Source organism: Balearica regulorum, chromosome Z (assembly GCF_011004875.1).
Source record: "Balearica regulorum gibbericeps isolate bBalReg1 chromosome Z, bBalReg1.pri, whole genome shotgun sequence".
NCBI classification, from domain to species: domain Eukaryota; kingdom Metazoa; phylum Chordata; class Aves; order Gruiformes; family Gruidae; genus Balearica; species Balearica regulorum.
In genome coordinates, this window is record NC_046220.1 from 60,074,993 (window position 1) to 60,091,193 (window position 16,201).

Below are 16,201 nucleotides of genomic sequence, written 5' to 3' on the forward strand. Positions count from 1 at the left end.
TTGGATGAGGCTTTGGGCAACCTGGTCTAGTGGAGGGTGTCCCTGCCCATGGCAGCGGGGTTGGAACTAGATGATCTTTAAGGTCCCTTCCAACCCAAACCATTCTATGATTCTGTGATTCTAAGATCCCTAGAATTGTAAGGAGAGTCAATAGCATACACGGTCTTAAAGCAAGAAAATATGTTTTTCAAAATTAACAGATAATGTAATAAAGGTCCAGAACTAAACCACCTTGTCTGCACTTAATACATAAACCAGAATTAGTCTCATTAGTCCAATGAGAGGAAACATGGAAGCAAAATGACAATTTTTTTTCCTGTTGGAATGGAATTGAGCCTTACATCACAAAGACTTCAGGCTGTAAATCTCACACCTGAGATACAGGAAACAAATCAAAAGTAAACATATTAGGCACATAAATTTAATACAAGCATGCCACAAGAAACAACAACAAAAAAATAACCAATATCTGAATGAAATTTGTGAAAATGATTGTTGTGGGACCCTTTGACTTTCACATGGATGGTATTTTTGTTATAGCACTGGAAAAGCTTTGGTCAAACCTGTCCAGCTATGAGTTTTCATCTCTGGTATTTCCCTTAGTGTGGACAAACTAGAGTAGATACATGATTTAGAAATACATGCAAGTTGTTTTCCTGGAAAAAATAGTTTGTTTTTTTTTTTTGAATTTCATGGAGAGGACAGAACTGTTTTCACTTCTCCTTTCCTCCCAAGAAAAAAAATTGTCTTCCTGCCTCATCTTAAACCTTTGTAAGAGCACAGGTGAGTGATGAGTTTAAGTAGCCACGCCATAAGACCATTTTCACTTCAGTCTCAATGTTGAATCAAGACAAATACATTGTAGATATTTGTTGATCTAAAATTTTGTTGACTTAAAATTTTGTATTGTCAAATTTTGTCTTGCACTAGGTGCTTTTTGCTTACTAAGTATGCCATAAGTCCCATTCACTTAGTTTCAGTTTCCAACTATCTTGGAGGTTACATAGTGGGCTTGTACATCTACTTCCCTTTTCAAGTTCAGTTCTCTGGAAAATTTGGAAAATTTCTGAAAGGGGAAAAAATATGGGAAAAATATATTGGGGGGGTTTATTATTATTATTATTATTATTATTTCCATTTAATATTTTGTACTTTTTCTAGACTATCTTTGTTTTGTATTTGTGAGGCTTCTCTTTAGAAGCACAGTACTTGGCTACCTCACAATAGTTTTCCTTTGATTAAATCAATCATCAAATTATGTGTATCATAGTATTACAAACCTGCATTGTTTGAGTTGCGTGTGTTGCTGATGATGTCTTTTTCTGTTATCTTAAAGATCATTAGTAGGTTTGCACATAGAACTGTTGAGTTATTCGCTCTTTCATTTTCCTGTCTACACTGGTCAACTGTGTATGATCTTGCTTTTGCTCAGCTTAGCTTTCAGTTCCATTTTCCTGACTTTCATGGTTGAGTTCCTCTACTGCACTTCATCAGTATTGCCTGAGAACAGGATCGTTTTGTCTGAGAACCAGATACAGTTTACTTGACTTTTATGTATTTGAAGTTTCTGGATTGGTATCAGTTTGAATGTCATCAGATATTTTGTAGGTATGTTTGAAAGTGGCATAAGGAGGTGCTTGTTTTCTCTTTTCTGTGGATGGAGCAGAGGGACTATTTATTGTTTTTATTTTATTGATTTGAGCTATGAATTTTATCCTCTGTATTTTGGATAGTCTTCACATCAGACCATTTCCCTGAGGTTTTTTCCTATGTAAATATTAGAGAAACAGACTTTTAAAAATTAATAAACATTTTTAAAACTTATTTTGGATTGAAACAATATATTTTTGTTTTCTTCCCTTCATGAAAACAAGAATGTTTCTGCATTGCTCAGCAAATTTCAGAAGAGGAGACAAGGTTGTCTTCTTTTTTTAATTGATCTCACTGAGAATCAGTATCTTTCTTAGTCTCAATGAGTGTGAATTTATATATTTAGTTATTATGGGGATAAAGTTGTCCTCTTTTACTGACTGTGAAGGATATCTACAATGTCCTGTGCACTAAGCAGCTAAAAAAATATGTAAAAGCTAAATGGTCTCTCATGCAAAGACTTATCACTTTGGAATTATTACTATTAGAGAACTAAGCATACAAGTTATTCAATTGCAAGTCACACTCAAAGGTCCAAGAATCACTGCAGTGTGACAGACACTGTACAAACTTTTATACCAAGTCTGAAGAGCTTCAGCGTTCATTTTAAAATAGCTTTATACCTTTCATGTATTTAAACAGATAAACCCTATTACCATGATTGCTAAAAATAATTCTAATAATGTAACAGTAAGTACTCTTTGGCAGTTTGTAAATATATATTAAGCAGAAGAGCAAAAAGCTTCAAAATAAATGTGTAATTAAGCATCTGCACTACAGACTATGAAATTGCAGATTGAAGCCCATCTGCAGCTGTCCTGAAAGGGAATGCAGGAGGAGTGGACTAGTCTGAAGAGTAGTAATAGAAAACAAGCCTGATGATACACTGTGGCATTTGGGGATTTGCATATATTGCATATTATTACATAACAGCAATCATTTAACATCTTAACTTCAGATGTTAAACAAAATGTTTGCTGTGGGAAACAGCTAACATTTAGATACAGGAGATCCACGGCTTGAGAAGTCTTGAACTTGCAAAGACTCATGCAAAATTTTAATTTTAGTTAATACAATGGCTAGCTCACAAGTTTGTTGGGAAACAGTACCCATCAAATTTTTCAGATGGCTGAACAATTGATGATTTACTCCTTTAACCACTTAGAGCTACACCTTAAAGATTTACCATTCCATAAATATAGAGCTTGTTGTTCCACCACTTCAAGCTCCTTTCAGAGAGGAGGAATCTCTCTGTTATGGAGGAATATTAGTTTGTGGCAGTTCTTTATGTAAGAATGTTGGAGTGTTAGTACCTCTGAGGAGGTGAATGGCATAATATGAATATGAATATTAGCAAGTAAGAACTGAAGATCCAATGTTCTGATTACACAGATGGTTTTACACATCCAAAGATAGTGGCTTAAGAAAATCAAGTTCTTCTGCCAAATCTGGAGTCATTGCAGTTTTCTTATATTTGTTGTCTTAATGGAAAAGTGTTTGCTTTAACTACATCCTATTACAAACAGTTAATTAGACATTATGTTTGACTGAAGGTAGTTTTTGCATGGGTTGTAATTCTTTTCAAAGTCTTTTCTGATCAAAAGATTATAATTAAGTGTAGTTCTGAAATAATGTAAGATTTAAACTCTGAATATGCTGTTTATCAGGGTTAAAACAAAAGATAAATCTGGATATTTTAACTCATTATGCAATTTACAGGCACTGAAAGTCTTCACTATGAATTGTAAAATTCTAAACAATAGCATATGGGAAGACCCTAGTAAATAAAACAGGGATTAAAGTACAGTATAATTCTTATGAAGTTATTTTTTTCCTCTTTGAGAGAAGAACCACATTTATAATCACATTTTCTAAAATATAAGTAATATTTTAATCTTATTTTTAGAGTTTTTTTAATGAGAGTACTTTTTCCAGTTGTATGAAATGCATTCCTCACTCAGACAAATTATCTATACAACACAACAGGGAAAAAACAAGTTCAGGCTAGTTTTATATCTACTTTACAATAGGTGTGTTAAAGCAAAAGGTGACCATCAGTGAGTCCCATAGCCTGACTCTCTCTGTTGCAAGGAAGTCTGACCTTACTTTCATTGCATTTTCTCCCAGTGAAGTATATACTTACAGAGTGATTTCTAAGAAGGGTTTGGCTATCATTTAGACACCAGGCTATGAATTGCAGCAAACAGTGGCAAGTTAGGGCAACACAAGGAGTAAAATACTGTTGAACTGAACCTCAGTGACCATCACACATATATTCTTATCCCATTTGCTTAAATTGCCCATAACTAGTGTTTGGATACTGAGTAAGTTCTTGGTCGGATACTTTGTAAGGTTAAGCTGTTGCTAGCAACCCGAAAGGCGCTGTGTTCACATCCGTTTATGAAATGTCTAGCCACCTGGTAGCCAAAGTGTGTGTGGTGTAAACCAATTCTAGACTCGGGTCCCCTCATCTGAAGAGGATGCGAACGTTTATCTTGTATGTTTCTACAACAGGGAAAATCATTGAAGTATGTAGAATTTCTGCTATGGAAAGAAAATACAGGTTGTTAAAACTTGGTACAAGAACAATAGAAGAGAATATTCATTTTAGCATGGCATGAATTTTTCAGCTGCCACTTGCTTCTTCTCAGTGCCTTTCCACCAAATGACAAAGTTTGAGATTGCATGTTACTTCATGGGGAAAATCAAAGACTTATGTTACAGATATCATTAGTAGTCTTTGTATTTGAAAATAAACTTTTATTTTTAAAAATAAGTTTCTAGGATCATGGTGGATGTCAAATCAGTGTGTGCCTTGTGCTGTATAAGCTAACTTATTTAGAGGCACAAGTGTGCTGTACCAAAAAGAAAAATAAATCAACCAGTTTTGTGACCAGTAAGTAGATGCTCAGAAATAGAGAACCACCTGCAGGATGATATGGTAGATTAAAATCTATATACATATTTGTAGACCCATACAGTTATTATTTTGATGACCAACGTTTAAAGGTAATAAGAAAAGGGAGCACGGTCTGACCAAAATCAGGATATTTAATTTTTAGATACATAAATTTCAGCAAAATGTAATACATGATTCATGAAAGGCATACCAAAAAACGTGTTTTCCTCATGAGATTTATGTTCTGACCAGTGGCACGACATAACAAACAAGAGGTACAAAGGTTAGAAAGGAAGGGATGATGGAGGGTAGAATGATAATCTGATGTCATTGGTTACTTGGATTTGTTAGGTGGTTCTTCAGCCATTTTAACTGTTCATTGTTAGAGTTGTTCTTTGCCGTTTGTCACTCTTATGGCTTATTGTGAATATTGCTGGGGGGGGGGGGGGAAGGTCTTTAGGAATGATTTGAAAATTGACAGGAAAGGAACTTCCTTTATGGGCTGCAGGCAGGGTTATGTTCTATATAAATAGCGCAGAAAATTTGAAAAAGAAGAAAGGAAAATACACTGAAGCAGGTACCATTGGTAGCTGCAGTAGGTTCAGGATGGACGCAATACAGATCTCTGGAGGGAGACAGGGATTGTGGAGGGTCTGCAAGGCAATTAGAAAAAAATTCAAACTTGATATAATGGGAAATAATAAGCAGCTCAGACAGCAGCTTATTTATAGCAGTTTATTGATAGGAGGAAAATATTATTTTTAGCAGCATCTTTTGAATGCTCTTCAGGAGAATTACATGGGTATAGGAGAGGCCGAAGCACAGTATGAAGCAATGACTGAAGGACTTTGGACATCAAGAAAGAAAGGTTAATGTTTTTAAACTCCCAAGACTTGAAAACGTTTTTCTTTCATTGTTCATAGTGTTTTGACATTTCTGTGCACCACGAGAAAAGTAGTTACTAGGTAAAATTAAGATTATTTTCATAAAATATTTCAAAGTTATCTATATAAAGAAATACAAAACTGGCATTCTCTGAGTATTTGTAATGTTACAATGTTAATGGGAAAGCCCAACAATGTTTATGTCTGAAAGAATGCAATGAATTTAAGTGTAAAAATTAACCCTTTTATCTGCCTTTTTGAAACTAGTCTGCTGGCAATGCAGCTATTGAACTATTTTTGCTAAGTTCTTTCAACTAATGTTGACAAGCAAGCACCAGCTCTGCTGGATAAAGTTTCCAAACTGCGTGTGAGTACTGGTCTACCTGTAACATGGTACAGTAACATTGCCCACAGGAGACATTTTAAAACAGTTGAGCAAATATGCTAAGCTCATCAAGCTTTTTCTCTTTAGGACCAAAAAATGTATGAGCTGCGTGTGCATTCTCAGGAAAATCTCAATTACTGGAACAAAAATTTCTGATCAGAATAAAGGAGATATCTGATCAAGATCTGTTGCTAAACACCTCTAAACCAAAAAGAGTATTGTAATGTCTGTGTCCTTACTGGACTAAGAGGAGAGAGAGCAGAGATATTTTAGTAATTCTGCAAATTCTGGATTTACCTACATTCTCATCAAAATCCTTTGATAAAAGACTAAGATACCAGTAATAGCTAGAAAATGTCCATTGAAAAAAGGTGTTTTGAGAAGACATTTAACTGTCATCTTAAGGAGCTTGTTGCTCTCGCTTAGATAAAGAAATATTTAATGCTCCTGAGATGAGCAGCAATGGATCTGTCATCCTGTCCTGAGGGGCTGATGGAGAAGACAGTCAGTCTAGAAATATCCTGTTCTTATCCTATGTTGGCTAAAAAGGCAGCTGAAAAAAAGACTGATTTGCTGGTATTGGTCACAATCAATGGCAAAGGGCATTGATAAAAACAGCATACTCACCTAACCAAAATGCAACTCTATATGTTGCTAATATACATTTAACACAATGTTCTATCAAATGTTTTAAAATGATGTCTCATAAGAAAGCAGCAGTGGAAACTACTTGTACAAAACATGAAGGGGAACAGGGACATTTTGGGGTGCATCAGACCCTGCAGATGTCAGCACTTCAAATGTTAACATCTGGAATTCAAAGCATTGAAATACTGATGAGTGACCTCTACGTTAAGAAGCAGTTAACCAAGCCCAGGCATTTAAGTGTTTTTTACAGCTTGCTTTCCCTTCTGCAGGGCAGTGGTGATCCTTTTAGAGATCAGAATTTTACACAACAGCAATTAAAGCCCAGCAGAGTTGCTGGGGAATTTGTCCGTTCTTATGGCTGATTGAAAAGAGACACAGGACAAGGATTGCTGGTATTTTAGCTGTTTCCAGCTAATTTATATTTAATTCCTGCTCTGTAGTAGATGTATAAGATGGTAGCAGCTGCTAGGTAAATGTTTTGGTTTCAGCTGAGATGATAGAATTAATTTTTCTTCCTATTAGATGGTATAGGGCTGTGTTTTGGATGTAGTATGAGAATAATATTGATAACAGTGATGTTTTCAGTTGTTGCTAGGTAGTTGTTGTGTCTACACTAAGTCAGGGACTTTTCACCTTCTCGCGCCCTGCCAGGTGCACAAGCAGAGCCAGGACAGCTGGCCCAGACTGGCCAAAGGGATATTCCATACCATATAACTTCATGCTCCCTATATGTAATACTGGGGAGGCTAGCCGGGAGGCAGATTTGCTTCTCGGAAACAGAATTGGTGTCAGATTGTTTTATTTTCCTTTCGCATGTGGTGAGCAATTGTATTTGTGCATCACCTATGTTGTTGTTGGTGGTGGTGCTGTTGTTGTTGTTATTATTGTCTTCCTTTGTTATCCTATTAAACTGCCTTTATCTTACCCATGAGTGTGTTTTTTTCCCATTCTTCTCCCCATCCCCTTGTTGGGGGGAGGAGTAAGTGAGTGGCTGCGTGGTGCCCAGCTGCCGGCCGGGGCTAAACCATGACAGTAAATAAAACCCAATCTGTGAAGTTCAATAAGAAAGTAGGTGGAAAAAGAATTACATGTGTCAAATAAAATAGAAATCTGGCTGGTTCTGACCAGAAAGCTTGGGAATTACTTTTTCTTCTGACAGTCTGCTCAGTGTGTTGTGCATCTTTGCCGAATGTCCCACAGAAGGTTTGTTCTTGAAAAGGAAAAAATGTACAATATGCCAAGATGTGAATGGTCAAAGTGTTGAATATTTCAACTTACTTTTCTGTGGGAAAGTACTACACATTGAAAACATCATTGACATTAAAAAAAAAAAAAAAAAAAAATTACCCTAAAATAATTTTTCCCTATCTCATTTTAATGTATCTAAACTATAATGTATCTGTTCAAAATTCTTTGAGGAAAAAACCCAAAAACATTCCAGTGCTTTTCTGTATACAGGACAGTGCCTTTTTAAATAAAGCAGCACACTGAAGTAGGAGGGAGAAGAAACCCAATTAAGCTGAACGTCTTTGATTCTATAGATCCTCGAATGGAAAGTGTCTGTTTCATAATCAGCTTCCTTTAGACTTAGCACATCTTACTCCCAGTGATTAATCCCCTACAGGACTGCTTATATTCTAGAAATGTTCAATTTTTTTCTGTAGGGGAAGATATAATTTTTGCAGTATTTAACACGAATGCAGTTTATTACAGAGGAAATAGTCTTATTTGCCTGTATTTTAATTGTTTTAGCTAGAGGCAGTTTAATAATTATATTGAGCTTCAGTGTGTCTGGTAACAGATGACAAAGACACAGTAGGAAATCTGTCCTCTCTAGATACATTTGCAAAGCTATGCATATAATTTCTATCCACTGAGAAAGGAGAAAGTAATCTCTGTACTGTTTGTTTTGTAAATATGGATGATCAACTCCTTTTGGTTGGTCACTTGTGGAGCTATGTATCTCTCAAAACAACGTCCTTTTTTGTGTGTGTATTGCAGGTAGCATAGTATACCTTGGGATGATGGTGGGGGCATTCTTCTGGGGAGGCTTGGCAGACAAGGTGGGAAGGAGACAGTCACTCCTGATATGCATGTCTGTCAATGGATTCTTTGCCTTCCTTTCATCATTTGTCCAGGGCTATGGCTTCTTCCTCTTCTGTCGTTTGTTTTCTGGATTTGGGTAAGTTCCTCTACTTTTGTTCATTTCCACAATTTTGTGTGTTAATAAAACTTTACTGCTTGCAAAATGGCATTATTTAATGTAGAAATATACTATGTCAGGGGAAATAGAATTAAACAAGGTAGATACTACACTTCTAAATAACAACCTGAAGGGGAAGAATAATGATTTTAAGGGAAAGACACAGACTTCAAATTGTGAGATTGAGTTCTGTTCTTATTTTGCAACAGAATTGCTTTGTGAACTTGATCAACTTGCTTAACTCTTTTATGCCTCAGCTTTTCTATGTATTTCTTGTTAAGTCAGCAAAATAAAACCCTCCTCACAGGTGTACTGTAAGATTTCAGTAATATTTGTAAAGTTTCTATTTGTGTGCATAATATTGTTTATAATACCACCGCAGTCAAGACTGTGAAGTTTAAAATGGCACCCTAAAATGTGCCAAAGGTTAATGGCCTCTCTGGAAGAATGGTGTTTGTGGCCCTGTGTTTTCTTTACTTTTCTTTAAATAACTTCTCAACTGTTGGAAAAGTTTAAGATATTGGTAACAGTCAATTAAATTTATCATTTGAAACTTACATGAGCAGAGACTGAGATACATAAGTAAATGAGAAAGCTTCTACCTTTACTGCACCCTTGGTTAATCAAGAGTCTGTTCTGCAAAACCGTTAGTTTAGCACTTCTGGTAATTGCTTGATTCAGATCAAAACTCCCAATTACAATTCAGTTTCAGGCCACTGTCAGTCTTTGGGATGCTGATAGTGACAGACAGGGGCTGGTGAGAGCACAGCATGCCGGGTCGTAAAGACATGCACGTGAACTCCACTGCTTGTATGGTTTGGTGGTGGTAGTTTATGTGGCCATAGTGCACTAACACTGTTGTGTGATGTTTGCATTTTAAAAAACCCTTGAACTGGTCTGAAGTAGGATAGGGCTAGACACCTATACTAAAAAGAAATTACCCTAGCACTAAGTACTATTAAACTGATTTAGGAAGGGTGATGGAGGGGAAGGGGAGAGAGGAAGGAGATCTGAGCAGTCCTCTTGCTAGAAGAATCTCCTTAGTCTGTCACCAAATTATCAGACTTTAAAAGAGACCTTATCAGACTTTAAAAGAGAGGAAATGACAACTGTTCTAATTCTTAAAAAAAAACTTAGAAAAACAAAACAAAAAAATCCCATCCAGCTTCTTCACAGGTTTTTCATATCTTAGGTCACTATCGTTTCCAGGTGCTATGTTTTGTCTCTCCATAGAGAAACATTGATCCTGTTGCATGACGCTTTCACTCTTCTACGATGCTGTTGAAGTCCAGAAGCTTGTAGTATTCCTGCTTAGGCTGCCCAGTTCATGAGCGGCACTGGACCCTTGTGCCACAAAGGTGTCTTTTGGCAGACAGGTTTGTGACACTGTTGGCTTTCACCCAGATTGTCCCTCCTGGGCCGTACAGCAGAATAGGTATTTGTCACGCCTCGTGCCAAACTTGCCTGCAGGGTCTCCTCCTCACCTATTTCAGTAGCTTTTCCAGTAATGTACAGTGTCCGTAGCTTTACTCGTGACAGATGTATGTCCTGGATTGGGAAGCATGTTCTGTTGTATATAATCTTATAATTAATGGTCTTTGAAGGGGCAGGCCCTTTGTATCTGTATCTTATACTTCTGTCTGGGTTCCCACTGTGTCCAAAATCCTCCTACCTCATCTTTGAAAGCTGCATGAATAGGTCATAGATAATTTGCCACTATGTACTACATTTTAAACATCACCCCCCCCAACCCCCCCCCCCCCTCAACCAACCAACTAACCACCACCACCAAAAAAACCCCAAACAAGACAGCATGAGCTGCGGTCATTCCTCAGAGCAATTACGGCAGAGAAAGACTCATGGCTGGCTCAGGTTTGCTGTTTTCCTCAAAGACCGATTTTCTCCCCAGAATAACCTCCTTCAACTGGTAGCTGAGTTGCATTGTAAAAGCCACAAGGTTTCTAGAACTGAATCTGTGCTTCATACCCTCAAGGTAAAGGAAAGCTCTTCCTTTTTCTGTTCTCACCCTTTGCCTGTGCTGATGCAATTTTTCCATCACACTTTGCATGTTTTGGGCCCTTCTTTTTCATCTCTTCACTTGGTCTCAGAGAAGGCTTACTTTTCACTTAAGAGCCATAATCAAGATGGTGTTTGTGTCACATTTGCCTTTCCTCTGTTTTTTGACCCCGTTTTGGATATGACCTTATATTGAGAGCAGCTGCAACAGCATCAGACACATCATACGCTACAAGAAATAAGAGAGAGGCTAAAACATTCCAGCAGCAGAGGCAGCAAAGTAAAATCTTTTCACTTTTAATCAGCTGGGCACAAACATACCCACTGTTGGACCGTACATCTTACAGGTCTCTGTTTCCAGATACTTTGCATCAGCTGCTGTGCAAGAAGGCAAACTCTTTTTGGTATCACTCACTGAAGAACTCCCAGATGTTTGGATCAGCTTTGAAGCTATATCTTCTTGCAGTATAACAGGAAATTTACTTAAAGGGTTTGAATTAAACCTTGAACATTTATTGCATTCTTTACTACATCCTATGTCTTGCTTGAATGAAGAGGAAGTTATGCCAGTTGAATGGGAATACAAATTCAACTTAATTTCTTTTTAAAACCTCTCCTCATTTTAGAGGTCTTGTCTTTGGACAATAGATGTCAGTTCCCCTTTCTTAGTGAAAGACACTGAATATATATTTCTGTTACCAGGAGAGGAGGCTTTGTTCCAGTAATTTTGTATGAACCAAAGAGCCCAAATATGAAATAGGAATAATTTTAAGCAAAGAACTGAATGAAATGTTTTAAAGGCAAAATAGTATTGTTACTTAGATTGGAGAAGAGTTTTTCTAAAGGGGCAGAGAGTTATCTGGTTAATTTCATAAAACTAAAAGTCAATAAAATATTAAGAAGTATTCAAAACATGTAAAGTAATTTAGGTGTATAGAGTTTAAACTGATTAGTTACCTTCTAGGTAATATAAAAATATATTAAGAAGCATGAAAAATAAAATCAGTAGCTGATAAAAGATTTTATTTATAAAAAAATACTATAAAATAGATTCTTCTCTGATTCTTTTGCAATCAAAATGTGTTTATTGAAGTAAACTCAGGGAGAAAAAAAAAATACCTTCAAATATTTTTCTTGCATCTGAAAAAAACAAAAAATAGTAACAATTTTGCATGCAAAACATTATTTGGAATACAAACCAGTATAAATAATATTAAGATATTGCTGGGTAAAGGGTATTAAGGGATATTAAAGTCTGAAAGGTGAACTTAAGCTAGTGCAAAGAATAAAGAAATGTTGGACAGTCTGCAAAATCATTTACTTTTATGGAAAATAATATCATAACTCTGATTCTTCCATTGATTAAACCAAAATCAAAACTCAAAAAGAAGTCGAATCCAAAAGCCTGATAAAGTTCTAGGAGGACTTCAGACATGGTTTCCTACAGACTAAAAAGACCTAGACAAGAAACTGTGAGCTATGTTCATCATTAGCCATTGAGGGAATGTGCAAAGATTTATCATCAAAAAGCACCTTGTTAGATCTGTCTTTGGAATTGTCAAAGGAAGGTTTCTCTATTACCACAACATGATTCATAACATTGCTGCTAACTTGAATGGAGGTAGAGTTGTTGCCTATTTAACACTGCCACTGTGAAGTATTGCTCTCAGCTAGAGAATTTTACCTGACTTCTATTAAAAAAAAAAAAAAAAAATTAATCTAAGGTATTAGTTTACAATTTTTTCTAATTTTAGATAATTTTATATGCAGTTTTTCTAAGTACAGCAATTCAATTTAGAATAAAGTGCTTAAAAGTGCACTGTATATTTGTATTATCCCAGCAAATTTATTTTTGATTGCTTCAAAATAACCAAAGATGATAAAAATTTATCCAGAAAATGTTACTTTTAAAAGTAATCAAAGTTTTCATGCAGTAAAAAGATAGCTGAAATAAATATTCTGAGATGAACTATAGTTTAGAAATTCTTCAGACAACCTCATATGTTTGTTCCCAGGTGAAACCGATTCTTCTTCATGAGCAAAGTAAAAAAATGTGAAATAAATGTGTCCTGTTTTACAAACCAGACATTATGTCCAGACTACAGAGATTTCTTTTAATTTGTCAGAATTGCCAGTTTGGCCAAATTTCTTCTCCAAACCCATAGAAATATTAGGAAATACAAGTTAAATCTGGTTAACTTACATAACTAAAAGCTATTAAGAAGCATTTTCCCTGCCCATTGCCCCTTATGAATAACAGTCTCTCTCAAGATCTACTATCATACAGTGTTTCTTTTCCGGAAGACTTTAGACTACGTTAAAATGTGACACGCACCTTCAGACAGCTTTCTTAACCCTTCCTCAGAAAATATCTCTAAAGCTACCCACAGTACTCCTTCCACACTACTGGAATCTACCAAAGAGCGTTGGTGTCAACATAGTGGCACTAAATTCATCATTTAGATCTTTTCTCAAATTCCTCACATTCTTGTGAGGAATCAACAGTTAGCAACAATCCAAAACTGTGGATGAAGTTTCCTGTAACTAGCAGTTTTGAGGTGATTGCCTGTGCAAATCCACCCACGCTGACTGGTATCACCACTTTTGGATATTATGTGTAATGGCAAGAAATCCTTAGTGTTGTGTATCTCCCTACTCTTAATGGCCAAGACAGGAAGGACACGCAGTCCGTATGCATAACAGCAGAGATATGGACCATGTGGACACAGCACAAGATGGTTGGTCTACACAAGCAGTTGCCTTCAGGAACTAGATCAACCAGGATCTAGACCAACAGGCTGCTTTTATAATGTGTGTCATCAGTATTAGGTATTGTGTTGTATGTATCTTTTACGTCTTCATACCCACTTGCTCCACTTCTTTCTCATGAAGCACCTTGTGTCCTCTCACCCTCAGAAAGTTGTAATCCTGCCACCTCCAATTTCTCTCCTGTTCCCAGCTGCCTCCCACCCATGGCTATCAGTGTTTTTACACTGTGAGCTAATGAATACCTCTGCAGGTGACTGGCTTCAAAGCTGATAGTGTATGCCAAAAGGGTAGATATGCTTCTCAATCAAGCCAAGGAAGCAGTTGGCGGGGTCTGAGCTTTCCAAATAGTTTTGATCCAGCGCTTGCAGCTTCAACTGTGGGTAAAGGTTCACTAATGTAAAACTGGGAGAGCTGGGAGAGAAGTGGTCTTTCCTAAGACTGTTAGGAGAAGAGGACTGTATTCTTGTGAGGAAAGGAATGTTATACCAAAGGGAGAGAAAAACTAGACAAGGGAAAAATATAAATAAGATAGAGAGCCTACATGACAGAAAACAAACAAAAGATAAAGTATAGAATCATAGAATCATTTAATTTGGAAAGGACCTTTAAGATCATTAAGTCCAACTGTTAACCTAACACTGCCAAGTCCACCACTAAACCATGTCCCCAAGCACCACCACTACACATCTTTTAAATACCTCCAGGGATGGTGACTCCACCACCTCTCTGGGCAGCCTGTTCCAATGCCTGATCACTCCTTCAGTGAATACATTTTTCCTAATATCTAATCTAAACCTCCCCTGGTACCACTTGAGACCATGTCCTCTTGTCCTATCACTTCTTACGTGGTGAGAGACAAACACCCACCTCATTACAACCTCCTTTGAGGTAGTTGTAGAGAACAAGAAAGTCTCCCCTCAGCCTCCTCTTCTGCAGACTAAACAACCACAGTTCTCTCAGCGGCTCCTCATAAGACTTGTGCTCCAGATGCTTCACCAGCTTCGTTGCCCTTCTCTGGACATGCTCCAGCACCTCAATGTCTTTCTTGTAGTGAGGGGCCCAACACTGAACACAGCACTCGAGGTGCCGCCTCACCAGTGCCGAGTACAGGGGGACGATCACTTCCCTGGTCCTGCTGGCCACACCATTTCTGACACAAGCCAGGATGCTGTTGGCCTTCTTGGCCACCTGGGCACAGTGCTGGCACATGTTCAGCTGGCTGTTGACCAACACCCCCAGGTCCTTTTCCGCCAGGCAGCTTCCCAGCCACTCTTCCCCAGGCCTGTAGCGTTGCATGGGGTTGTTGTGACTCAAGTGCAGGACCTGGCACTCAGGCCTGTTGACTTCATACAGTTGGCCTTGGCCTATTGATGCAGCCTGTCTAGGTTGCTCTGTGGACCCTTCCTACCCTCTAGCAGATCGACACTCCCACCCAATTTGGTGTCATGTGCAAACCTACTGAGGGCGCACTCAATCTCCTCATCCAGATCATTGATAAAGATATTAAATAAGACTGGCTCCAAGACTCAGCTCTGGGGAATACCACTTGTGACTGGCCACCAACTGGATTTAACTAGGTTCACCATAACTCTCTCAGCTCGGCCTTCCAGTTTTTTACCCAGCGAAGAATGCACCTGTCTAAGCCATGAGCTGCCAGCTTCTCTAGGAGAATGCTGTGGGAGGCAGTATCAAAGGCTTTACTGAAGTCCAGGTAGATAACATCCACAGCCTTTCCCCCATCCACTCCATGGGTCACCTTGTCACAGAAGGAGATCAGGATGGTCAAGCAGGACCTGCCTTTCATGAACCCATGTTGGCTGGGTCTGATCTCCCGGTTGTCCTGCACCTGCCTGGTGAGTGCATTCCATAATATTCCCCAGTACCGAAGTCAGGCTGACAGGCCTGTAATTCCCCAGATCCTCCTTCCAGCCCTTCTTGTAGATGGGTGTCACATTGGCAAGCCTCCAGTCATCTGGGACCTCCCCTGTTAACCAGGACTGTTGATAAACAATGGAAAGTGGCTTGGCAAGCTCCTCCGCCAGCTCCCTCAGTATTCTCAGGTGGATCCCATCCAGCCCCATAGACTTGTGAGTGTCCAGGTGGTGTAGTAGGTCATTAACTGCTTCCTCCTGGACCATGGGAGGTTTATTCTGCTCTCTGTCCCTGTCTCCCAGCTCAGGGGGCTGAATGTCCTGGGGACAACTGATCTGAGAAGGAAGGAAGAATTCAACCAGCTGAGAAGTATGCTTTCCATTCACACATTCAAGGTGTGAAGAGGTACACAACACACTTTACTATACAGTTGCTATGAAACAGACATCTAAAACTCTAAATATCAGATGTTGTCTATATGATGAAAATACATCCTTTATTTCTCCTTTAGACAGTAGACAAGTTTTTTTTGCTGTTTAATCAATATGAACATAGTATCTGGACTTTTAAGCTCTTCTTAGCCTGTTGATGTACTCACTGGAAATGTCAACTTAATCACATGAGATGAAACAGAAAAACTGTTTTTTTTCAAAAAGATGATTAATTTTTTTCTGTTTATTTGTATATCCTAAATAAACATTTTGATTTGCTGGCTCCAAAATTCCTCTTACACATCTAAAAGGTCTATTTGTTAGAAAAATTGCCCTATTAAATTGGTCGGTATGGACAACACTTCTTCTGAAGCCTTGGAGGACCTTTAGTACATAGTATATGAGTCAAAGCACCTGGATCAGTTTCAAACTGCTGCTAAAGAA

The 16,201-nt window shown here is 37.9% G+C and overlaps 1 protein-coding gene across 3 annotated transcripts in view; it reads left to right on the plus strand.

The window, feature by feature from the left end:
- Window positions 1-16,201, plus strand: part of SV2C (synaptic vesicle glycoprotein 2C) — a 118,692-nt gene that overhangs the window by 42,994 nt on the left and 59,497 nt on the right. For all 3 annotated transcript variants that reach the window (XM_075741185.1, XM_075741186.1, XM_075741184.1), the window contains one exon: window positions 8,468-8,648. In XM_075741185.1, coding sequence (XP_075597300.1) covers window positions 8,468-8,648 — 181 coding nt within the window. The remainder of the gene's footprint in view (window positions 1-8,467; window positions 8,649-16,201) is intronic.